The sequence below is a fragment of the Lemur catta genome, chromosome 7 (assembly GCF_020740605.2).
Source record: "Lemur catta isolate mLemCat1 chromosome 7, mLemCat1.pri, whole genome shotgun sequence".
In the NCBI taxonomy this organism is placed as follows: Eukaryota; Metazoa; Chordata; class Mammalia; order Primates; family Lemuridae; genus Lemur; species Lemur catta.
Genome location: NC_059134.1, coordinates 41,270,323 through 41,296,031, shown reverse-complemented (window position 1 = coordinate 41,296,031; position 25,709 = coordinate 41,270,323). Strand labels below are relative to the sequence as shown.

At 35.4% G+C, this 25,709-nt stretch overlaps 1 protein-coding gene, 1 non-coding gene and 1 pseudogene across 4 annotated transcripts in view; 1 reads left to right on the top strand and 2 right to left on the bottom strand.

Moving 5' to 3' along the window:
- Positions 1–25,709, bottom strand: part of MRE11 (MRE11 homolog, double strand break repair nuclease) — a 57,287-nt gene that overhangs the window by 16,246 nt on the left and 15,332 nt on the right. For all 3 annotated transcript variants that reach the window (XM_045557105.1, XM_045557106.1, XM_045557107.1), the window contains 7 exons: positions 24,233–24,313; positions 20,283–20,409; positions 17,652–17,755; positions 16,285–16,458; positions 12,431–12,493; positions 5,541–5,760; positions 4,164–4,244 (listed from right to left, as the gene is read on the bottom strand). In XM_045557105.1, the coding sequence (XP_045413061.1) occupies positions 4,164–4,244; positions 5,541–5,760; positions 12,431–12,493; positions 16,285–16,458; positions 17,652–17,755; positions 20,283–20,409; positions 24,233–24,313 (850 nt within the window). The remainder of the gene's footprint in view (positions 1–4,163; positions 4,245–5,540; positions 5,761–12,430; positions 12,494–16,284; positions 16,459–17,651; positions 17,756–20,282; positions 20,410–24,232; positions 24,314–25,709) is intronic.
- On the bottom strand, positions 1,740–1,850 carry LOC123643139 (annotated as a pseudogene).
- LOC123643144 lies at positions 21,889–22,025 on the top strand. Its single transcript, XR_006736701.1, has one exon. It is a non-coding gene; the product is annotated as a small nucleolar RNA SNORA48 (small nucleolar RNA).

Below are 25,709 nucleotides of genomic sequence, written 5' to 3'. Positions count from 1 at the left end.
ACTGGTCTCTAGTCTCGCTACACAAATAGAAACTTTAGTCCGTGCTATTAATGAGTAACAGCAGCATTCACTGAGGAGTGTCTTTGAAAGTCTCATTGACATAGTGGTTCCAAAAGGAGCTGATGTTGAAAAGTAAAAAAAATGCTCATGAAAACCCCTATGAGACATAGAGTCCTAGATGCAAAGAAGGCAGCCACACATGTGTTTTAAATAAAGAAAATAAACATAAAACCTCTGCATCTGTTCACCATAGGCTGTTATCCAAACACTTCCGCTGACTACCCAAAAGGCTACCTCAAATATTTAGAAAACAAAAAAACCCAAACAACTTCTTAATGCCATTGAATAGATGATCACATAGTGAGGAATTACTAGGCCAAAACTGAAGAAAAGCTAGATTCACAGAGGCAAGCAGAGTCCTTTCCCTGAGTTCACCTTCAATCTGCGAAAATGTTAACATTAGTTTTGAGAGTCCTGGAGGGGAAGGGTGAGATACTATAAACCAAGACTTGCCCCAGGTGGGAATCCTGATGCATTTCCCCCTTTCCCTAGGATGGGACCCCAATGGTTAAAGAAAGAAGCAGAGGTAAACAGGATTTCATCAGCACATACCACCTGACTGATCCAAACAACCCTCAAATTATAAATTTAGTTCAAAGTGGTCTAAGACTTGTGGTGCCCTACAAGCTTGGAGAAGCAAAAATGAATCTTCTCTGGAGTAAGATAGTTTCATCTGAGGTGTCAGATTATTGTTACTGATAATTTTCTAGGGATGATAGATAACGACATATGGAAAGAAGGAAGTCGCCATAAATAAGAACCAACAGAAACAGAAATCAGAGATAACAGAAAGAGACCAAAGACATTCAGACACTAGGTTATTAGACACAAAATACAAGACAAATATCCTTATTATGCACACACAAAAAAATTAAAGACAGACCTAAATATATCTGCAGGGAATTTTTAAAAACTATTAAAAGTGACAGAGCATATTTAAAAAGAACCAAATAGAATTTCTACACCATCCCCCAACAAATGATAAAAATTAAAAATTCAAGGGACAGTTGAAAGAATAGATGAGTGGATTGGATGACTGATCAGAACAAATTACTAAGACTGTAGCACAGGAAGAGAAAACAACAGAAAATACAAGAGAGGTTATGAGTCATGGGAGGACAGAGTAAAAGACTTGTATTTATTTAACTGAAGACCCAGAAGGAAGGAGAAAAAGAATACCACCATATCTGAAAGGATAATAGCTAAGGATTTTCTAGAAATGATAAAAGATACCAATTCACAGATTCATGAAGCCCAATAAATCCTAAGGAGGATAACAAAGAATACCATATTTCGATTCATCATAGTGAAACTAAAGAACACCAAAGACTTGCTAGCAAGCTGAGGGAAAAATAGATTACTTAGGGAAAAAAAAGCAATAAGCTTAACTAGTATCTGATTTCTTAACAACAATGGAAACCCAAAGACTCACTTTAAGTGACTAATTCTACCCATGTGTCAAGGAAAGCTTCATATGAAACAATCAAGCCAGGACAAAAAAAGGCAATTTGGGCTCAGGTAAAGGTGGGTAATCGACATCATCTATGACTTTGTCGGTTGCATGCTATCCAACTGTTCGTGGTTTAACATGGAAGTATTCATATTTTATTCACTCTCTTTTCCTATGTTCCTCTGTTTTCTCATTTTTTATAACAAACATTCATTCATTTACTTTAACTCCATGTCCCCCCCATTCACAATACAGACCAGGCACAGGGCTGGGGTGCAAGTTGGGGAGGTTTACTCTGCCTCAGTGTAAGAACGTAGCCTGTGGTAAGCACCAGGAGACCAATAACGATAACATTTCATAAATGCCTACTGTGTACCAGCCATTTTGCTCATTTACTCTTCAGAATAACCCAGTACAGTACAGATTATTATTCCCAATTCACATGTAAACAAACTAGGAGAGTGAGTGACTTGTCTCAAGTCACAAGGCTGCCATGTGTTGAACTTGGAGTTCAACTCGGCCTGGATCCTTTTCAATTTACCAGGCTGCCTTCTCTGTCTTCTCTGCTTTTGTATGAGACTTACCAAGAATGGAGTAGCATTTTTCTGGATGCCATTTCCTAAATGGCAATAAAAACATGTTTCTGAAGTCAAAAGTGAAGAATCTTAGCTGGCTTTCCTGAAGCACTGAATATTTGAGTAAAAGTACACCAATAGAATTTTTGATGAGGTTCCTTAAGAGTCATTTAATCAATCTGATGTTTGTATCCTTTCTCCAATGTCAGCTGTCATCCAATAAATGTTGAAAACTTTAAGGGAGTGACAACTCAATTCCTTCCAAGGTAGCTTACTCCATCTTTATATTAATTAGATAGGTTATTCTGTATAATGCAAAGACTCCTCCTACTGAGAACCCATAGCTAGGTTTCTAATCTTATCTTGCTCTGGAAAAGAGCACAGTGGTCAACTACTGGTTCTGGAGTCCAAAGAACATGAGATCATTTCAAGCTCTAGTACTGACTAGTTATGAGACCTTGGGTAAGTTACCTATGTTTTCGAAGTCTGAGTTTCCTTTGCTGTAAAACAGGGATAATATAATAAGTACCTACCCCACAGACTTGTTAAAAGGCATGCAATTTCATAAATATTAGCTATTATTGTTACTATTAGTAGTTTTATCAACCCAGGACAAAATTGCTTAGCTCAGTTCCCTCATCTATAAAATGAGGAAGCAGAAAGCTGTTCTTAAGTCTTTTAGGTCCATTCTATCAGACGATAAACTTAAGTGAGCATGCTTCTAGTTTTTCCCATCCATCCTCATTGAGCTGTGAGTTCTCAATCTGGAGAACATGAATGGGCTTCACAGGCATCCTTGAACCCTTTGAAATTGAGTGCAACTGCATGTGAGTACTTATTTAGGGAGAGAAGACGTATCTTTCAGATTCTTAGAGAATCCATAAGCCAAAATAGATTTAAAACCACCACTATCTTTGGGACTAAACAATCAAAACTATTTCACTTTTCACATGATAGAACATAATCTATGTAAAGATCTGAATCTTTCTCAGGGTAGATATCCCAAGTTCCTTCAACCATTTTTTATATTACTTGATTTCTCTTCTGAATGATCATATATAGTTGATGTCCTTCTTGAAATATAGTTCCAAAGTTAAGTACAGTATTCTTTGCATAGTACGTCCAATTCAGCACCCAGGAGAACTTCCTTGCTGTGGAGGCTCACTACTTCTATGAATACTGCTTAAGACATCAATAGATTTGGACAGTTAGGTTGACCTGCGCAACTCTTACTGACCTAAGTCTTTTTCACCTGGGTTCTGTTAAACTCACATACCTCTCACAACTCTATTTGTGCAGCTGTCCTTTTGGACATAAATGCAGTTTATACTTTTTACCCTTGATAAATTTCATCTTGGGAGAATTATTAATGGTTCAACTCCCCAGTGTGTCAAAAATGAATCCTAGCTAAAGAAGTGAGAAAACAATTAACCTCAAATAATAGATAATATAAATAAAATACATAAGAATATATTCTAAATGCTAGGTAGAAAAAAACATCACCACCTATCTTAACATATACTTTTTGTAATAAATATGACTAACAACTTAGGCTGATCTCATAAACTGTAATATTAAAAATATTTTAATAGATCCCCTAAAGTTGAAGCCGATTTTTAGACCATAGAACATACACAAATTAATTCCAAGATCTTAGCCATCATTTTTCTCAAGGGCAGCTCACCTGACTTGTCTCTATGGACAGAAGAGACTGACAGAAGCAGCACAGGGAAAGCAAGAAAAACAGCACATTAAGCAGCAGTTCCCATCTCTTTCGACCACTGTCAGTATAGTGACTAACTGCCTCCCTTTTCTATGCTGTTGTGATCTCTCTGTCAAAGGGTGATAATAAAACTTGTCTGTAAAAGTAAGGAATTACAAACATAATTTTTGAAGCTTACCCATTTTAATAGCTCTGATGCATGGCAAAGATATTTTAAGGAATAATTTATCTGGTGATCCTAATTGCCCTTTTAAGTCTCCCAATGATGGTGACACAAATAAATGAGGGTTCCTAATGGGGATTACCTTGGTCCCCCTATGTTGGAATTGATAAATAACTTGCAGTCTATACTTACCATCTAAAATAGACATATTTCTAGATGTTGACACAGTGGCCTTTGAACTCCTGCCACGGGTAGTAGTATCCAGACCAGGGCCTGATGTTAGAATAATAAGAAGTCAATATATAATCCTATCAGTAGCTAAGGTTTTTTTTTTTTTTAAAAAAACACAATACCAAAATGAAAGCTAAATAAAGTTGTATAAAATAGTTTATTTATAAAAACCCAAAGACACATACAAGAAGAACATTCAGAGTCTGACCAATTTTCAGAGACTATTCTTTTAGACTATATTTGGTTCATATTTGTCCAATTAAAATTTAAGAAAAAATTTTGTAAATGTAAGGATGATGAAAATCATCATTAGAAGATGGGGATTTCTCTCCCTGGAAATTTTAAACTAAATACCTATTTATTTTACCGGCATAAAATTCCTATGGATAAATATTTAATGGAAACAATTTTAAAACATCCCTGGAGATGGATTTATATAATGTGTCATGAAGTCACTGGATTACCATTTTCTGTTTGTTTGAACTATTCAATGACAATAGTGTTACATTAAATACAATGATGAAAAATAATATTAATAATTACTTTTAGGAATCAAATTGTCTGGGGGTAGTTTTTTCTTTTAAACAAATTTTATGATGCCTACTTTATAAGCATGTGGCTATATGTATCTTATGACAGCAACAAAAATAATAATTTTGATGGATCTGGAATTTTCCTCCTCTTGCCAATGGCCATCAGCTAGCCATTTTCCTTAACAACTCATATTTGCCTATTACCTTTACATGTGAACATGACATTGAATGTACCCAGAAGGTTCTGTGAGAACAGAACAGTGAAGCTTTTAAAAAAATGTGTTAAGAACAATTAAAACTCTACGGGCATGTGGCCATTCATTTAAGTAAAAGGTATATGTCAGAACTGCATTAAAGACTGTCTTCGTGCATTATAAAAATAAATTTTTTAAAAATTGTGTTTTAGGCCAGGCATGGTAGCTCATGCCTACAATCCTAGCACTTTGGTTGACCAATGCAGAAGGATCACTTGAGGTCAGGAGTTTGAGGCCAGGCTGAGTGAGACCCTGTCTCTACAAAAAAATAGAAAAATTAGGCTGTGATGGCACATGCCTGTAGTCCCAGCTACTTGGGAGGCTGAGGCAGAAGGATCACTTGAGCCCAGAGTTTAAGGTTGCAGTGAGTTATGATTGATGCTACTGCACTCTAGCTGGGGCGACAAACTGAGACTGTCTCAAAAAAAAAAAAAAAAAAAAAAATTGTGTTTCAGAATTAAAAACTTATAACTCAATTCTGAAAAGATAAAATTCTGTATTTCCCACTCAACTGCCAAGTCTGAATGTGCAACAGACTACTCAGTGCTAACCTCTTCCTCTTTGAGACTCTCCTCTCGATGCTGAATTCTGCCCTCTTCCTCCTCTTCGACCTCTTCCTCGGCCTCTTCCTTTGTTCACTGGTGCTGAGATGCTATCATCAGAGTCATTGGCCATCTGTTCTGCTAAGTCTATACTCATAAGGTCATCAGCACTGAAGGCAGAAGCAGAGTCCTCTGACTGAGATCTGAGAGCTCTGGCCCTATTCATGGCCTGAGAGGGATAACAAGGAGAAAGTACACATATGGAGACAATGCAGCATCCTCAAAGTCGTTAATGTAGTCGTACAGATAAACATTTAACATTGTCAAATTGTCTATATTATTTTTCACTAATTATGCTATAAAAATATAAAGAACTTCCCCACCAATCAAATTTAATGTTTTTTAATGCTTATTATCTGTCAGATCAATTTATAATACTATAATACCTGTAAAATGAGACCTTTTGAAAAGGTTTACCAAGAAAAATAAAAATTTCAGATTCAAAACTTTCAGAACTAGAAGAAATATTGGCAATCATCCCTAATTTTGCATATCATTTATAAGAGATTGTCATCATTTGAGCTACTTTTTAGAATAGCTCTTAATAAATAACAAGAAAAAAAAAATAAATAGCTGTTATCTCTGAGTGATAAAATGGGTACTTTTGTTTTTTTATTCCCGAATATTACAAGTTTTCTATAATATATTAGTACTTTTCCTAAAATATTACTTTTGTAATCACAAAAATATGAATAATAATCTTATAAATATATAAGAATTAAGTAGAATATATCAACTGACAGCAAGAAAGGATAAAAACCAATACGTCATACATTTTTTATAAGAAACCATCTAGAAAGACAAGTTTGAGAATTAGCCACATATTCTGACTAACTCTAAAATGAACACAGATTTTTGGATTAAAAATAGAATAAAAGCAATTCTGCCCTGATTTTCCCTTCAACCAATCAAAATGTAACAAGAACAAAAATAAAACATTCTCAAAAAAATTAGAAAATAGCTCCTATCACAAACACACAAGCTATGAAGAAGAATTAATGAGTATAATGAATATTTGACCTGGCTAAGGGAGAAAGCTGAGTTTCAGGCATTGTAGAGCTCTCCAAAATTGATGTATATAACACAAGAGGCCATGACAACAGTCTCTCTTGGTTGCAATGGCAAGTTCTGGGTCTAAGAATAGATGACCACGTAATTTTTAAGCTCTGTGATACCATAAAGTAAGGAAAAACAGTGATAAATGAGCAGATGTCAAGAAGCCAGGCAGGATAGAAGTAGGAGTGAAGTGGGGTTGAAGGTAAGAGGTGATATAACCTATGATGACGATCTTAGCTGAGGTGAAATAACAGCTAAATCACTGCACTAAGAGCTCAATGGCCTTACAATGCAAAGAAAAAAGACTTTAAGGAATACAACAAAAAATAAAAAGAAACAATGGTAGAAAGATTTCGGTTCAACTTTCCTGTCCCAAATGAAGTACCATCAATCCTAATTATTCATAAATTCCATATTTACAAATTCACCTACTTGCCAATATTTATCTGTGATCACAAAAATCAATACTTGTGGTACTTCTGTGGTCATCTGCGGACATGTGCAGAGTGGTGAAAATTTTGGGTTGCCTGACACACAATTCCCAGCTGAGGTCAAACAATGAGTCATTCTGCCTTTTGGTTTTAGCTTTTGTCCTTTAGACAAGTGTTCTTTCTATGGTATAGTCATGTGTCGCCTAACAACAGAGATACATTCTGGGAAATGTGTTAGGTGATTTCATCTTTGTACAAACAAGATAGCATGTACTTAAGCAAACTTAGATGGTATAGCCTACTACATACCAAGGCTATATGGTATAGCCTATTGCTCATAGGCTACGAACCCGTACAACATGTCACTGTACTGAATACTGCAGGCAACTGCAACACAATGGTATTTGTATACCTAAACATAGAAAAGATACAGTAAAAATATTATTATCTTATAGGACCACTGCACATGACTATATATTTATTGCCATTTTTTGCATTTGTGTGCTTTTGCTTGGTAATTTGGTGTTTAAAATGGTCTTCCAGCATAGTGCTAGAATGCTGTTTAGTCAAGACCATGATGTGCCTTATAGAGAAAATATGTTAGATAAGCTTCATTCAGGTATGAATTATAGCGCTGTTTGCTGTTAGTTCAATGTTAATGAATGAACAACATATCTTAAATAGTGTCTTTAAATAGAAACACATAAAAAAGATTATGTATTGATTGGTTGACAAAAATGGTGTCACCAGTGGCTCATAGGAACCTAACCCTGTACTTCCCCAATGAGCAATGGTTCAGTATTTGCTAATTCAGTGCTAGAAGTAACTTTATACAACATAACTACCACAAATAACAAGAAGCAGCTATACATTTTTTAAAGCAGACTTTAAAAAGGTGACCTAAATTACATAATTGATAAGATAGATCTAATTGATACATATTGAATTCTGTACTCTGAAATTAAGTAATATACTCCTTTTTAAGATCCTATGAAACTTAATAGATGTATAATAGGGTACAAAGGAAAATCTCAATAAATGCTAGACAGTAGAAACAGAATTATCATACTGTCTAATCATCATGCAATAAAATAAGATACTAATAATAATAAAGCAAAAACTCTGCAAACTATAAAACAAGACTAAAATTATAGAATATCTAGAAAATAACAAAAATGTTGCATATCACATGAGAGAGCTAAAGCAGTGCTTATAAAAAAGAATATAGCCTGCTAAATAAGGATGAATGTAAATAAGATAATTCTGTATTCAAAAAGTCAGGAAAAATAAAATAATGCCTATCCAAGGAAAGTTTTAGAAAGAATAAAGATAAAACCATATATTAATAAATTTCAAACAAAAACATATTAGAATTAATAAATGCAAGAACTGGCCCTTTGGGACAAAACAATATTGATAAAAATCACTAGACAGCTTAACAGAAAGGAAGAAAATACAAATATACATAATTAGAAATAAGAATGGGGGTGAGATCCAAAGAAAATTAAGACTTATGACAGAATGCTCAATTCTATAATTTGGAAAATGAATAACCTAAACTGAAACAAGAAAAAAAAAAAAAAACCCAGATGGTCTCAACAGACCAATTATCAAAGAAAATTTTGAGAAAATTTTTAAAAGAAATATATTCCCAAAAAGGACCACCACCAGAAAGTTTCTTTGGTAAATTCTACCAAATCTGCAAAGAACAGATAATCTTATTGCTATTTCAATAGTGCCAGAGCATAAAGAAAAAAGCTATTAATATTGTTACAAATCCATAATGACATGATACTAACAAAGGACTGCATGCCCAAAAAGAAAATTACAGTATCTTATTTACAAATATGAAAGTAAACAAAGAGAATACAGGAGCATATGGAAAGATCAGAATATCCATTACCAAGGGTTTAGAAAGTGATACAAGGATGGGTCAATAATAGGATATATGTTAATATAATTCACTATATTAACAGAAGGAAGAAAAAACCCAAATACTTATCTCCACAAAAAGGCATGTAATTCACCAACCATTCCTGATTTAAACAAGCCTCAGGAATAAGTGCATACTTTCTTTACATGGCAAAAACCCTATATATGCTATACTATCATATGTATGTGTACACAGAGAACACACTAGTGTGTTCAAAGGAGCACTTTTACAAACCAAGTAGAGAAAGAAAGCCCTACCCAAAAAAGAAAATTTGGGCAAAGAGAATGACCATGTGTTTTATATAACTATATAAATAATTTATAAACATAAAAATTACTCAGACTCACTAGTAAAAAATGATGTATGAGTTAAAAACAACAGTAGGAAATAATTCTTCTCCCTTAAATTTGTAAAGATCAAAAGATATACTAATACATCATGAAGGCAAGGATGTGGGGAAATAAACAACCCCAAATACCACTGGGTTGGAATGTAAACTATACATCTTTGGAGCAATTTGGCAGTATCTAGCAAAATTTAAAATGCATATGCTCTATTATGACTTTTTCTTGAAATGAATTACCAACCATCATCTCTAAATTTTGTATTTTTCCCTTTGTCTAAATACTGTATCTTCATTTTTATCATCTCAAACACTACATTTCAAATATTTTAACTCTACTTTTTTCCACATGAAAGACTTTGGAGTTCATTGCTATCTTTGAAGTATATTACTTCTAAGATTTCATTCACCTCATGAGTGCAGATCTAGAGCCAATCACAAGGATGTTTCCATACACTTTTTGGGAGATCTGAAATCATACTATCTTAGTATTATGCTTTTTTTTTTTTTTTACTGTGGTGAAATACATAAATTTATTCTTTTAACCATTTTTAAATGTAATACAGCGGGCGGCATTGAGAACATTCACACTGTTATGCAACCATCACCATCACCCACCTCTAGAACTTTTTTATCATCCCAAACTGAAACACCATATCAACAGTAACTTCCCGTTCTTCCCTCCCCCAGTCCCTGGTAACCACTACTCTACTTTGTCTCTATAAATTTGACTACTCCAGGTATCTCATATAAGTAGGATTATACAACATTTGTCCTTTTGCATCTGGCTTTTTTCACTGAACGTAACATTTTCAAGTTTCATTCACATTGTGGCATATATCAGAATTTCATTCCTTTTTAAGACTGAATAACATTCCATTGCATGTATATAGCACATTTTTGTTTATCCATTCATGTGCTGATAGGCATTTGGGTTGTTTCTATCTTTTGGCTGTTGTGTATCATGCTGCTATAAACACTGGTATATAAATATCTGTAAGTCCCTGCTTTCAATTCTTTTGGTTATATACCTAGAAGGACAATTGCTAGATTATAGGTAATATTATGTTTAATTTTTTGAGGAACCATCATACTGTTTTCCACAGAAGCTGTCCCATTTGTCATTCCTACCATCAATATTCAAGGGTTCCAATTTCTCCATTCTTGCCAAAACTTATTTTCCTTTTTTTAAAAGTAATAGCCATCCTAATGGGTATGAAGTGATATATCATTGTGACTTGCATTTCTCTAATGATTAGTGATGTTGAGTATCTTTTCATGCACTTATTGATCATTTGTAAATCTTCTTTGGAGAAATGTCTGTTTAAGTCCTTTACTCATTTTTTAAATTGGGTTTTTTTTGGCTACTGTTGAGTTTTAGAAGTTTTAAAAATATATCCTGGATATTAATTTGTTATTGGATATACAATTTATAAATATTATCTCCCATTCTGTGGGTAACCTTTTCACTCTGCTGACTGTGCATGGTATTACAATACATTTTGAAAGAGGATATCGACCCTGCCTCAAATTCAGATAGAATATAAGAAATCAGAGGCCAGGTAAACTAAGGACTATGGGTCAGACTAAGAATAGTTTTTAAAGGGCTATTAAAAAAACCCAAGAATATGTGATAGAAACCATATATGCCTGCAAAGCCTAATATTTATGGTTTGGTCCTTTATTTAAATGTGAACTTAAGGAAGAGACTTGAGAGTTTTTCCATGTGAACAAGAGACTTTAAAGCATAATGTTCTTTCTCTAAATGAAAGGGCTAATAATTTTGTCTGTTTATTTCAATAATTTAAGCATGGTACTGAGATTCATATTCTGAGCTAAATGATTCTGCAAAGCTGTGAATTATATTATATTTGGCAAAGTGTCAAACTCCATTACCTAAGCTCTAAATAGTATACAGAGGATGAAAAAATTTATAACATCCTATGGCTTGCTGAAAAATTACCTAGGAAACCTCAATTACCTGCAAAAGTCTTAAAACATAGCTGGGACTCTAAACTCGTAATTCTTTCCTTATATAAAATGTTTACTCTTTCTCTTTTAAAAGATTAATGAAAAACTCAAATTAGTGGCTTCAAACACAAAGGACCCATTCAAACATAAATATTTCTGTAAAGTGTTACTAATAAATTGAAAGAGTTAATCAAGTTGAAGCCAGATGATCTAAGAACCAAGAATCATTTCTTCCTAGACCTTGAGTTTGGTGTCAGTCTTCTCATTTATAAAATGGGAACCAAGATAGTGTAAGGTGCCTAGCAAAAAGGATTCAATAAATATTTTCTTCATGAATGTCTCTTACCTACTAAACTGAAAAAATCTTACGGACATAGACCATACCTTTTTCATACTTGTATTCCTAATATAACAGATACTGTGCAAAATGTCTGCTGAATGAAAGCAATCAAATCAAAACCAACAGTAAATAATTTACAAAATAACTTTTAAATACTAGATAGCAATCATAAAACACTTAGTTGGGTCAATTAGAAAATAAGAAAATACATTTAAGTCATGAATTCACCAAGTACCAGACAAAGGCCCAACTTTCAAGTAAATGATCTCTAATTTATAGTTCCTAACCTGCAAAGAGACTGAGAAGACAGTGATGATGGTCCTCAAACCAATTTTAATAGCTTAGAACAGATGATAGAAACTATTTATCCATGGTAACATTGCTAACCAAAATACTAAGTTTCTTTTTGGTCCAAAACAGTATCAGCTCCGTAGGGTAAGATTTTATCTTGTATCTGTAAGATGCTTTGTTAGCAATTAGATATTATTTTGATTAATAAGGGCTCTTGTTGCATATGCCCCCCCCACATACAATTAAATAAGTTTTAGACAAGAGCAAAAGGAAAATAAAAAAAAAAAAAAACAATGTCAACAGGCAGAATATTTGCAGGCTGAACTGAAATCAATCAAAGGCAGCTATCCTCAGCCAACCCCTGCTCACTCCTACCCACCATACCAACGGACCTACTATTCTAAATAAACTTATTAGTTATTCTAGTTTAATAAACTGATATATAAGCATAGGAATTTAGGGCAGAAAAGTTACCTCTCGAACTTCATCATCTTCTTCATTAGTATTTTTTTGTCTGCTTTCTCTGAAACGACGTACCTAGATCATAAGAGTTATCACAAACATGTTTATTCCAGTTATATAAAAATAAAGTAATGGGCTACAATTGATTAAGAAATGCTTTACATTATAACATAAAACTTGGAAATTTAACTACAATTTGTCTCACAGAGGACTGACTAAAGAAATCATTATTTTTCCAGTTACTTATACATTAAAATTTCAGAAATGTACTCTAAAGAAATATATTGCCCCAAAGCAAAATTGCATTACCTGCTGCCAAAATGTTACATGTCACTGAAAAACAGTCTGTCAGACTGCAGAGGAAAAAAATCCTAATATCCTATGGGTGTTATCAGTACAACATATAAAAACAAAAATCTCTCCTTGATGAGGCTTGAATATTTATTACATCACTCAAATCTAACACATCTGGCTGCAAGACATCCAGGAGGCTCTCTAAAATGTATCTTAGGTGGGTGGGACCCTGAAAGATCCACTTTTATCAACAGTCAACTAGTGAATGAATGTTTGCTGACTGTGGTCCTGGTACCGAGAAGGATACTATAGCTTTCTTTTGTAATAGTTCCTGCTCACAAGGCTCTTATAATACAGTTATGTAGTTAGAGAAAAAGCCCCATTTATTTAATAATCTATAGCACATATTTACTGAGCACCTACTATGTGCCAGGCACTATTGTAGGAACTGAGAATACAGCAATTAACAGAAGTCAAAAATTCTGCCCTCATAGAGTTTACAATCTAGTGTATATGTTGGAGAGGGGTAGCAAATAAGAAGTTATATTATATTTCAGAAGGCATCAAGGATCAAGTTAATTTACAGCTAGACTCAGAAAATTTATCCCCGGGGAACCTCTGGGATGGTTTTTCATTGATGGTTTTCAACCTGCACAACCTTGCTACGTTACCCGAGAGCATAATCCTTGGGAATACTGCAAAATCTTGGTGTTCAATTCAGTGACAATCCAGCTGTACAAATAAGGACATCAGGAGCTTATGCCTGGGTGTCTCTCAGATCCTTAATGCCTGCCTGTACTCTTTTTCTCACTGCACTATATCCACTGCCTATAAATAAAAATCTTAAGTGAGTATGCTCAGAAGAGTTTTGCAAGTCCATTCAAATATCTGAACCTCTGAAATCTTTGCAAAAAGGTAAGTACTCAGAGAAAAATAAAATAAATCAGGAAGACGGACAGGAAGTGCTGAGGAGAGGTCATCTCAATAAGATGACCACAAAAGGATCTTTGAAAAGGTAATATACGAGCAAAGATTTTGAGAGGTAGAGAATAAATCATGGAGAAAACTAGGAGAAATCATTCCAATCAAAGGAAAGAACACATCCAAAGGCAGTGGGACAAAAGTATGCTTGGTATGTTTAGGAAACAGCAAGGAGGTTGCTGTAGCTGCAGCAGATATGAAGGTAAAGACACAAGTCCAGCCTGAAGAAAGCCTTGTGAGACCTTTTTTGTAGGCAGGAGTAACTAGGTCCCAAATATGTGAGGATTCAGTCAGCTGAATTGAAGATAGAATTAGGTGTGGAAGAAGAGTAATCCAGGTGAGAAATGACGATGCCCTGCACCAATGGTAATGATGAAGGTGGTAAGAAGCAGTCAGATAGCATATACATTCTAATGGTAGAAATAAAAGAAATTCTAGACAGCATACAGGTGACAGAAAGAAAGGAGCCAAGGATAACGTCAAGGTTTTTGCCTGAGCAAGTGGAAGAAGGGTGCTTCCACTAGAAATCTACAGGAGAGCAGGTTTGAGAGCAGGGGATGAGGAACAGCAACTCAGAGTAGAACTGTTAAAACTCTGAAATGTCTATTAAGCACTCAAATGGAAATGTCTAGCAGGCTGTTGGCTATGGAAGTCCTGAGTTATAGGAGGAATTAGGGCTAGACCTTTAAAAGTTACCACCAAACAGATGGCATTTAAACCCAGGAAGCTGGATGAAATCATAAAGGGCATGTGTCGATGAAAAGGTATCCAAGGACTGAGGAGAATCAAGAATAGAGACTAAGAATATGCAAGCAGTGATGTAGGAAGAAAACCAGAAGAGCATATAGTCCTGAAAGTCAATGAAAAAAATGGTTCCAGAAGAGGTCAAGTGAGATTTAAGATAGCAAAAACAGCACATTTAGCAATGGAAGTCACAGGTGACCTTGACAAGATCAGCTTCACTGGAATGATGGAGCCAAAAGCCTGAATGGATGGGTCAAAGAGAAAAAGGAGGGAGAAGAATTAGGGCAGAAAATACAGAAACTCTTTGAAGCAATTCTGCCATCAAAGAGGAATAAAGAAACAGAGTAGTAGCTAAACGGAAATGGGATCCAGAGTTTTGCTTGTTTTTTAAGCTCAAAGACATAACAACATGTTTATGATTCAGTAGAGGAGGGAAATACAGGAATAATACTTTTTAAAAAGATGGCATCATATGCAATAGTGCTCTAGGTGGTAAGCAGCATACTAAAAGTGCTAAGTCACTCACAGAGGAAACAGAGTCAGAGTAAAATACCAGGCAAGCACTATGTGTCAGGCAGTATTCTAAGGACTTTACATGGCTTCATTCTTTTAATCCTCATGACAACCTTGAAGGAGGTCCCATTGTTATCCCCACTTTTTAGAGGCACAGAGAGGTTAGATAACTCACTGATGGCAATCAGCGTTCTGATTTTGAACACAGGTGGTGTACATACACACATATAAAAAAAAACAAATGAATTATATTGTGCATAGTTTTGCGTCTTTGGAATTCTTTTCCCACTTAACATTATGTTGGAAATATTTTTCCATGTTCTTCTTTAAAAATGTAATTTTTAAGGGCTGTACAGAATTCTATATAGTAGGTGTGCCAACATTTATTGTACCAAAACATTTGCAATTATTCCCTGCCACAGATAAAACAAAGGTAAATAATTCCATATATAAATCTCTCATTATTTTTGTAGGAAAATTTCTGGGGCTGAGTTAAAGGGTAAATCTTCTTAAATCTCCTGATATACATTGCCAAACTGCTTTTTAGTAAAGGTGTTCAAACATAATACTATAACAATAGTGTACCAGACATTATTTTCTCAAATCACTGTTCAAACATAATATTAATACTATACTCAACAGTGTATTACATACTACTTTTATCAAATCACTGCCAATTTGAGAAATAAAAAATATGAGTTTCTTTGGTTATCATAGGCTAAACAAAATTTTCATATGCTTATTAGCCATTTATATTTCTTTCATAAACCACCTATTCGTGTCCTTTGTTCATTATTCTATTAAAATGTTTGTTTTTTTTTAAAGATTTATAAGAGTTCTGTCCACATAAAAATATTTTCCCATGTCAACACTTTTAATTTAGTTTTCTAACAATTTGATGTGCAAATATTTAAAATTTCTATGTAGTCAAATCTAAAGAGCTTTTCCTGTGTAGTTCTTCCACTGCTTTTATGCTTAGAGAGAATAAATTTTATAGATAAGATTCAAAATCTCAATCAAAGCTTACTAAAAAACTGAAATGAGCAGAAATTTTCATCCTACAAGGTTCATCTGAAAGTCCTTTCAGGATCTTCTAGAGAAGGTTACTATCTATGGGGAACACAACTAACATTTATTCAGTACAATTATACGTAAGACTCTATTCTAGGCACTTTCTAGACATTTTCTAATTTAATCCTCATTTTATTATCTCAATTTTATAGATAAGGAAACTAATCAGACAGGTTAAACAGTAATTTATGAGAAAAAAACTCAGAGCTACTCTTAAAGAGAGACTGTCTAAACAGATCTAGACACCCAAATTAATTACTCACTTCTTCATCAATTTTATCTTCTAGGGCATCAATATGACGTTTTTTAAGAAATTGCTGTGTTTTTTCCAACTGGTATTTCACTAATTCTTCGATGGCATCTTTCTCCTCCTTGTCCACGAATTCTTGTACTGCTTCACCCATCCCTCTTTCTGTGAGCAGTGAGAGCTGGACATTCTGTAAGACAGATAACAAATCACTCGATACAGAAATGGTATCTATTCCTTACAAAACAGTTATATATGAGCAAGAAAAATTACAGAATAATGTTACCAGGGAAAAATACAAAAAAGCTACCTAGTTATTGAAGGGAAAAAAACCCAAAACAGTGAACAGTAGTTAAGCCTACTGGTAAATATTAAGGGCCAGAAAAAGCAAAGTCAAAACCAGGAAAGGGAGGGAAGTGCAGGACAGGTGACAATGCAAAGGGCCTGAGTGGCTAGGATAGACAGTCCCAAAATGGCAGCTGATGATTACGAGAGATTAGGTTAACCAGTGTGTAACGCAGAATAATGGCGCCCTAAAGATGTCTCCATCTTAATCTTTGGGACCTGTGACCACACAGCAAAAGAGAATTCAGGCGCTAATTAGCTGTCTGTAAAATAGAGAGATCAGCAGAGACTGACTACCCAGGTGAAGCTGGTGTAATCACAGGGTCCTGAAAAGTAGAAGAGAGAGACAGAAGGGAGTCTGAGGGAGAAATACCTGTGAGAAAATGGTCAGAGAGACAAAACATTGCTAGGTTTGAAGATAAAAGAAGGGAACCAAGAGCCAAGAAATGTAGGCACCTCTACAAGCTGAAAAAGGGGAGGAAATGGATTTCCCCTTAGAGACTCCAAAAAGGAACACAGCAATGCCAACTCCTTGATTTCAGTACAGTGAGACCTGTGTAAGATTTCTGACCCACAGAACTTTAAGGTAACACCTTTGTGTTCTTTTAAACCACTAAGTTTGTAGAAATTTGTTTCAGCAACAATAGGAAACTAATACAACCAGAGGATCTTAGAGTGGCAAATACACATGATAATAAGTTTGAGTGTTTTCACCACCATGTGGCTGTCTTTGTAACGTAATTCTGAAATTGCAACCAAATGTGAGAAAATTAGATAATGGATTAAGGCTTTTGCAGTAGAGATAAAAAGATAGAGAATAACAACATCAACAATAGCCATGTTAATGATATTAATAACATTAAACACTAATTTTTCTTGATGTGCAGCAACTACAAATAAATGTAACTGTTAGTCTACTTACTTCACAGAAATATTCTGAGGATTCATTTTGTTTAAACTATCAATTAAACATATCCTAAATTAAAATCTGCTATTATAAGACAGCCATTGTTCAAAATGTGAACTGTAAGAAATTACCTTCTCTGCAGTTTGAAAATACTGTTTTACAAGGTCTTCTACCCTTAGAGTTGTTCCTTCTGAAGAAGGTTTTGTGATAAGCTTCCCAAAGTTGATCTCTTCTTCTAGAAAAAGAAAGCCATCAAAAAAATAAGCTTTTATGACGATGATAAGTGGTCAAACTCATTATAGGTTGTTGTCAGTGGGGAAGGTAACACTAAACTTTATCAACTGCCAGCTTGCTCAACATGGTAAAATTTGAGGCAAAACAAGCCACTTTTGCTACTAGCCACAGTCTTTTCCCCGTAGTCAGTATTCCTTTTCCATATCTCCAAGTGATGTGTCTCTTGCAGCTGTGTACTCACCAGGTAGATCACAAACCTCTGGAGGTCCCTAAGACCCTTTCAGAGGGTACACATGGTCAGAATACTTTCATAATAATACTAAGATGTTATTTGCCTTTTCACTGTCTGGACATTTGCACTGATGATACAAAAGCAATCGTGGGTAAAATTGCTAGTGCCTTGAGATGAGTCAAGGTAGTGGCATAAAATTCCACCAGCAGTCACCATGACATTCTCACAATTCAAAACACAATAAGCCAGTTTCACTTAAGAATGTCCCTAACAGCTAAAATTATTAATTTAATTAAATCTTGGCCCTTGAGCACATCTTTTTAACATTCTGTAAGACAAATGGGAAGAATGCTGAAAGCACTTTTGCTGCATTCTAAGCAAGATAATTGTCTCAAAAACTATGGGTACAGACTGGAAAGAGTGCTAGGCAGGAAGTCAAGAAACATCAGGTACGGTATTGGCTTTACCAGTAACCTTTACCGCGTAAATGGATGTTAAATGTCTAGCAGGTATGGGACCTGGTGTTAAAAACACAACAAGGAAGCCGGGCACAAAGGTGTACACCTATAGTCCCAGCTACTCAGGAGGCAGGGACAGGAGGATCACTTGAGCCCAGGAGTTCGAGACCAGCCTGGGCAACATAATGAGACTCAGTCTCTAAAAAGAAAAAAGAAAAAAAGGAAAACCCAAAATACAAACATGAAAAAGACAGGATCCTTGCCCTTAACAATAAATTATTACAATCCAAGGTGGTAAGTGGTACAGAGAATATGACACGTAGAGAAGAAAGCAATTATTCTTCTCAAAGAAGGCTGAAAATCATGTGCAGGTATCAAAGGCAGCTATCATTTGAATCAAAAGTTCCAGAACAAATAAGATTCACTGAGCAAAAAAGGGGGAAAAAAGGGGGAAAAAACATTTCAGGCAGAGAAAAAGGCCTGGAAACGAAAGAGACACAAGTTCAATGTTTCTCTTGGCAGGTGGTAGGGACAAGTGAACAAAAATCTTTTTTGAATTTCAAGGCAGGAGGGTTAATATTATTATTACTTCATAAATATTACCACATTTTAATATGCCAGACACTATGTTAAGACCATTTACACAGTGTATTATCATCTAATCCTCACAATAATGTTGTAAGGCCAAGCACAGTTAATATCTTGTTTTTTATAGATGAGAAAAAGCAGAAGTTTGGTAATTTGTACAGTATCATGCATACAGTTAAGTGGCAGAGCTGGCCAAAACAGAAAGTTCTTTCAATAAAACATATAAAAGTGTCATTGTTTCCACTGAGCAATTTATGTGTAAACAAACAAAAAAATCACTAGAACAAAACTCAGTATGAATGAAACTCAAGTAAGATAAAGCATTAATTGTATATTCTGTTTTCTTACGAATGCTACACCAATAACATTTAAAGGAATTGATAAAGACATGCAATTAAAGTAAACCATTATCAAGAAACAACTAATTAAAATTCATAACATAAAAATACAATTCTCTGACATGGGTTTTTCCCCCTAAAACAGTATTATGTGAGCTCTACTTAAATATACAAATGATTGTTTCAGGTTGAATTCACAGCATACCCAATTTCTGATCACAATTTGACAATGAAAATAGAAGCCCATTAAATGTAGGTTAATAAAAACTCAGGTAGCTTACTTATAAACAAGGGCCGTCGATGTCTATGAAAATTCTCTGACTCAACAGCACTAAGGAAGAGTCTCTATATTTTACATGATCAATATGTCCTATGAAAAAGCACTATTTCAGTCAGATGACTTTATTTTATAAATGCAAAAAAAGGGCAATTAGTTTTTTATGAAATTTAACTGAAAATTAATTACCTGGATCATCAGAAATATCAAACTATGGAACACCTTATTTCAAAAGTCCGAAGTCTTCCTAGATCACTACACACTTTAAAAATATATAATAATGTAAAAATTGAGAGTATATTCTCTGAAAATTAATAATATGTAATAATATTCATTTTGAGCAATAAATCTCTAAAGTCTGTGTGTGTTATTACTTAGCAGGACTGCTTAAAAAAATAATGTTTGCAGAGAAAGCCTTCCATTTCTTTACTGGTATCAATAGGTTTAAAAATGATTGCTATCTAATTTTTAGATGATAAGAGGTTTAATTATTCCAAATATCAGTCAGTTTATTTGTCTAAGATATTATAATCATACTCAAACATCTTTCATCATTATTTTATATTTCTTTTACTAAAGATTGATTATACAACCCTTTAAGAGCATTTTTTAACTTGTAAAAATAACTACCTTACCTGTTTTTTCCTTTTGTTCTCTATGCCTGAAAAAATGGATAATGTCTTTTGGATTGGCTACCCGATCCACAAATTTCTGGCTAAAGCGAAGAACACTGAAAGGTTCAAAACCTCCACTATAGTCCACCTGGAAATACAGAATAACTGCATGAAGGCTCGGTTTAACAATTTCCCAATTTTCAAGAAACATATTCATCCTTCAGTATTTATAGGGTTTATGCTCAATACTTTTAAATCTATAAATTAATTTTCTACATTTTAAAGATCATGATGGTGTACCATTTATCCTATTGAGGAAGATTTATAAGCATAAGCAAAACACTTTGTTCAATGGAATCAAGATATAACAATAATTTTCAGTGTTGTAATGATTACATCTCCCTGTGACAACACTAATAGTCTAAGTACATACCAGGTACACCATCTGAAAAGGTGAAACTTCTAAACAAATTTCTGAACTGTCACATCAAAACAACAAAAACCGTCAAAATGAAACACCAGCCCTAGATGCATTAGTTAATTGGTCTATCATTTTAGGGATGTGCCTTCACACTAGACAAAGATGAACGCTGGGGAAATCCAGATAGCAAAGCATCAAATCTGTGAGCTTAGAGAATGATTACCTTCAAAACATGCTATCCTGCTGTAACTAACAATTTCTTTCAAGGCAGGTTCTTTCTAAAGAAGTCTATAATGGTAAATAGGCCTTACAAAGAGAAATTCCACCTTTCCTTCTAAGAGATATGCTCATTTTCCTACACCAGATGTTCTCAAAGTATGCTCTGGGAAGCAGCATGCCCCCCATCGCCAGCTTATCCAGAATGCTCCCAGCCCAGCTACCACCCACGTACACTCTTCATTACATACAGCGCTTTCTGCTACATTTTCTGTTCATTTACCTGATATTTGTTTATTATGCCTCTCCTCACACCTCTACCTCCTGTAAGCTCAATAAATTTAAAACATCATCTGTTTTGGCATCACTGTGTCCCCCAGCATCCATAACAAAAGGTACTCAATAAAATTTGTTCAATGAAATAATGAATTAATGAGGGTCCTTTACTCAACACAATGTAGTTTTGTAATATTATTAATACTTACATGACAATAGCTGCTCTTCTGTTTCATGAATGAATTAATAATTTACTATGTTTAGGGAAAGAAATGCCAGTTTTCTATTTAGGTCTGGTTAGTTCTAATGGTGTCAAACATACATAGGTGAGAAAAATGGGATCTTTTGCTCTGATGAAGACTATGTGGTTCCCTTAAAGTAGCTGTTTTTGTATCACCCACAGTCCCAGACCATCTCTACGGCTGCCATGTTATAAAGAGAAACTGCTAAATGCAAAAGCTGTTGGGTCTCCCCAAAACTCCTCAGACATTTTAACAACTACACTCTAGCCTAGCTTTTTATTTGTAATTTTCTGCTCCTAAGAGTTATAAAACTCATTCATTAAACAAACTTTATTGGGTGTCCTCAATGTTCTAGGCACTCTGCTAAGGGCTAGGGACATAACCATAAAGAAAACCAATCTTGACGGTCCAGAAAGACACAAGCTGACTGGGAAGGCAAATACACAGATAACAGTACGCAGAACGCGACAGGTGCTCGCCCGAGCTGAGCAGAGTGGCATCAGGTTGGCGGTGCCCATAGCCTATCAGCAAGGGACAAAGCAACCCCTTGTTTGTCCCAGCTTGGCTTTTAGTCTGTGCCCATATCTGGTCCGTGCCTTGGAAACATTAGTTTAAAAAAAACAATTAAAAAAAAAAAGAATGGGATTGGTGCTGTAAGAGATATCTACAGAGTAGAATGAGGACACAGAGGAAGCGGCATCAACTTTGATGGGAGGTCAAGAAAGAGGGAGGCTTGCAGGCTTAGGTGGGTGCTAAAGGAGGTGTACAGAAAAGAAGAGGGAAGTGTGTTCCCTGCAGCAGGATCAACATGAGCAAAGGTTCCAGTGAAATAAACTCCACTGGGTCAAGGAAACAACTTGTGGTTCAATAAGAGTGGAGCTTAGGATGTGCTTGCAGGACGAGGAGGAAGAAATCAAAGAGTTTGGTTTAGACCAAATCATACAGACCCCTGAGTACTATTCTAAAAAGTTTAGACTTTTTCCTATTAGTGCTATGGGATCATTAAGATGTTTTCAGCTGGTAAGACATGCAAGATTGTGTTTTACAAAGATGATTTTGACATTAGTGTAGAGAAAAAGCTAGTGGTGGGGAGACAAGGAAACGAGGCAGAGTCCTGGTAGGACAGTAAGCAATAATAAGCGCTCGACTACAGCAATGACAGTGGGATACAGAAAATGGACCACACCACTTACCGTGCATAATTTAATTCATTTGGATCTCATAAATCTACGATGTACAAACCCAGGGACAAGCAATCCAGTTGCTCAAGGTCATACACCTAGTGGTACGGCCAGAAGCAAACTCAAGCAGTCTGGCTCTAGACTGGACTCTTTATCCCCTTTACCACCAGAATCCCAGGACTTCTTGAATTATAATATGCACACAAATTTCCTGGGGATTTTGTTAAAATGCAGTTGAGTCTGAAGTGCCTGAGATTCTGCATTTTTAATGATTTCTGAGGTGATGTCAATGCTGCTGGTATAAGGACCACACTTCTTGAGTACCAGGCTTTAGGGGCCCCCCAAATGTACAGATCACAAGAAAGTCTGGCCAGGCGTGGTGGCTCACACCTGTAACCCTAGTGCTCTGGGAGGCCAAGGCGGGAGGATTGCTTGAGCTCAGGAGTTCGAGACCAGCCTGAGGAAGGGCAAGACCCCGTCCCTACTAAAAATAGAAAAATTAGCCAGGTGCCATGGCACATGCCTGTAGTCCCAGCTACTCAGGAGGCTGAAGCAGGAGGATCACCTGAGCCGAGGAGTTTGAAGTTGCTGTGAGCTAGGGTGATGACACCACAGCACTCTAGCCTAGGCAACAGAGTGAGACTCTGTCTCAAAAAAACAAAAAAAGAAAGGAAAAAAAAAACCAGAAACAAAAACAAGAAGGTCTAAGTAAAAATTTGGGAGTCATCACTCTGTAGGTGGTTGTTAAAGCCATATGCCTAGACTGAAAAAAGGGCTAACTAAGGGTTAAGAAGGGATACAGATAACTCAGAGAATGCCAAAGAGTGATTCAGCAAGATGAAAAAAAACATCTATTGCATTCGACAACTGAGGGTAACCTTTTCTACTTGATATGGTAAGGTCACAGCCTTGATTTTAGTGAACTGGGGGAGAGAATGTTAGATGAGGAGTATAGGTTATATATTTTTAGGGGCTTGGAAGAGGTTATATATTTTTAGGGGCTTGGAAGAGAATAAGAAAGACAGGGTAGGAGCTAGGAGAAGGGAGAAGCACAGTGGCTAAGAAGAGCTCTGTGGTCATATCTTTGTTTATATCACTATGGAAAAGATAAGCAGGTTTATTAAGGCACAGAAAATAATTCAAACAATAACAAAAACAAATAAACTGCATGTGTTATGGAGAAAAAAAGGAAAAGAGGAAGGAGAAGAAGGTAAGTGAAATCGGGAGGTTTGTAGAGAAGGTTTGGGGAGGGTAATGTTAATGACGTGGGGCCCCAGTGAGACACGTGAGCAGACTGAGGGAGGTAAGAGCGCATCTGACATGCCTGAGAAACCTCAGTAAGGCCAAGGTACAGGGAACGGAGTGAGAGAAGGAGAGTAGTTAAAGGTGAAGTCAGAGATCACAGCTACTCTATTAAACAGAACAACAAATTATTCAGAAAATGAGAAAAAGAAGAAAATATCAAACCTATCAATTGCACTGTCAAATCCTTACAGCTTTATTGTTTTTGTCTCCAGTGGTGATTGCTCTTTATTACAATAAGTGCTCTTCTTACTACTTTTCAAAAAATCCGTATAAATTGTACACTACTATACTTTGAAAATTAATAGTTTAACTTATATAAATAGGACTTACTCGCAGTCGTATAAGAGGCTTCTCTGGCTGTCGCGAATTCCCCAGACGTTCCCGTTCTGCATTTTCAAGCATTACTGTAATCTTAAAATAAAAATAAAGATTAAAATCAACATATTAAATTAGATTTAAATATAAGCTGAATAGCAGCTTATATTCCTACCATAGGAATCTCTCCGAACTACATAATCATCTTTATTTCCTCGGTCATTTATAACACCTTTTTAAAATATACTTTCTTGGCCGGGTGCAGTGGCTCACACCTGTAATCCTAGCACTTTGGGAGGCCGAGGCGGGTGGATCGCTCGAGGTCAGGAGTTCGAGACCAGCCTGAGCAAGAGTGAGACCCCCGTCTCTACTAAAAATAGAAAGAAATTATCTGGCCAACTAAAATATATATATAAAAAAAAAAAATAGCCGGGCATGGTGGCACATGCCTGTAGTCCCAGCTACTCGGGAGGCTGAGGCAGTAGGATTGCTTAAGCCCAGGAGTGTGAGGTTGCTGTGAGCTAGGCTGACGCCACAGCACTCACTCTAGCCAGGGCAATAAAGCGACACTCTGTCTCAAAAAAAATAAAAAAAAAAAATAAATAAATAAATAAAATATACTTTCTTGTAATGCTCCCACTAATACCATTCCTTAAAGTTTTTCTTTATGGAAATTCTAAATAAGATAATTTTTCAATCTCTAAAGTAATTCTTTTAAAAGAAAATTTAAAACATTTCTCCTGCTCTAATTTTCTACTCATGTTTCAATAAAGCTTCTCTCATCTCACCAACTTAAAACCAAATAAGTCTAGCTTTCTCCATCATATCATCCATAGGAGACTGACCAGAATATTTAGAAATCTACCTATAAACAAAGGATCTTGGGTTATATTATCTTGGAAGAGTTCAAGTTAAAAGAAAATAAGACCAATGTTTTCAACTAAGTTATCTTATACCATAAGAGGACAAGATTATAAAATTTTAGACTTGAAGAGATCTGAGAACAAAAACACTGGTTCTTATGAAGAAAACCAAGTTACAAGGAGGCAATAATAGAAGCCTTTTCACAAGTGGTTGTGTGCACAGTGATGAGGTATCTTCAGATCATCAATTTCACAGTTGAACAACTCTAGTTGTCAGAAAGTTCCTGAGCTGGAATTAAAATCTTCCTCCTTATAACTTGGTTCTTGCCTTAGGAACAACATAGAACAAGTGTTTTTGTCCTCGGATCTCTTCCAAGTATAAGGTTTTTAGATCTTAGATTGTCCTTCCTTTAAACTTAACAAAGCAGTCTAACAGAACTTTCTGTGATGATGTTTTGAATCTGCAGTATTCAGTAGAGTTGCCTTGAGCCACCTGTGGATTCAGAGCACTTGAAATATGGCTAGTACAAGTGAGGAGCTGAATTTATTTAATTTTAATTAATTACATGTATACAGCCACACATTCTAGTGATTATCATATTGGACAGCACAGATCTCTAATAGGATCT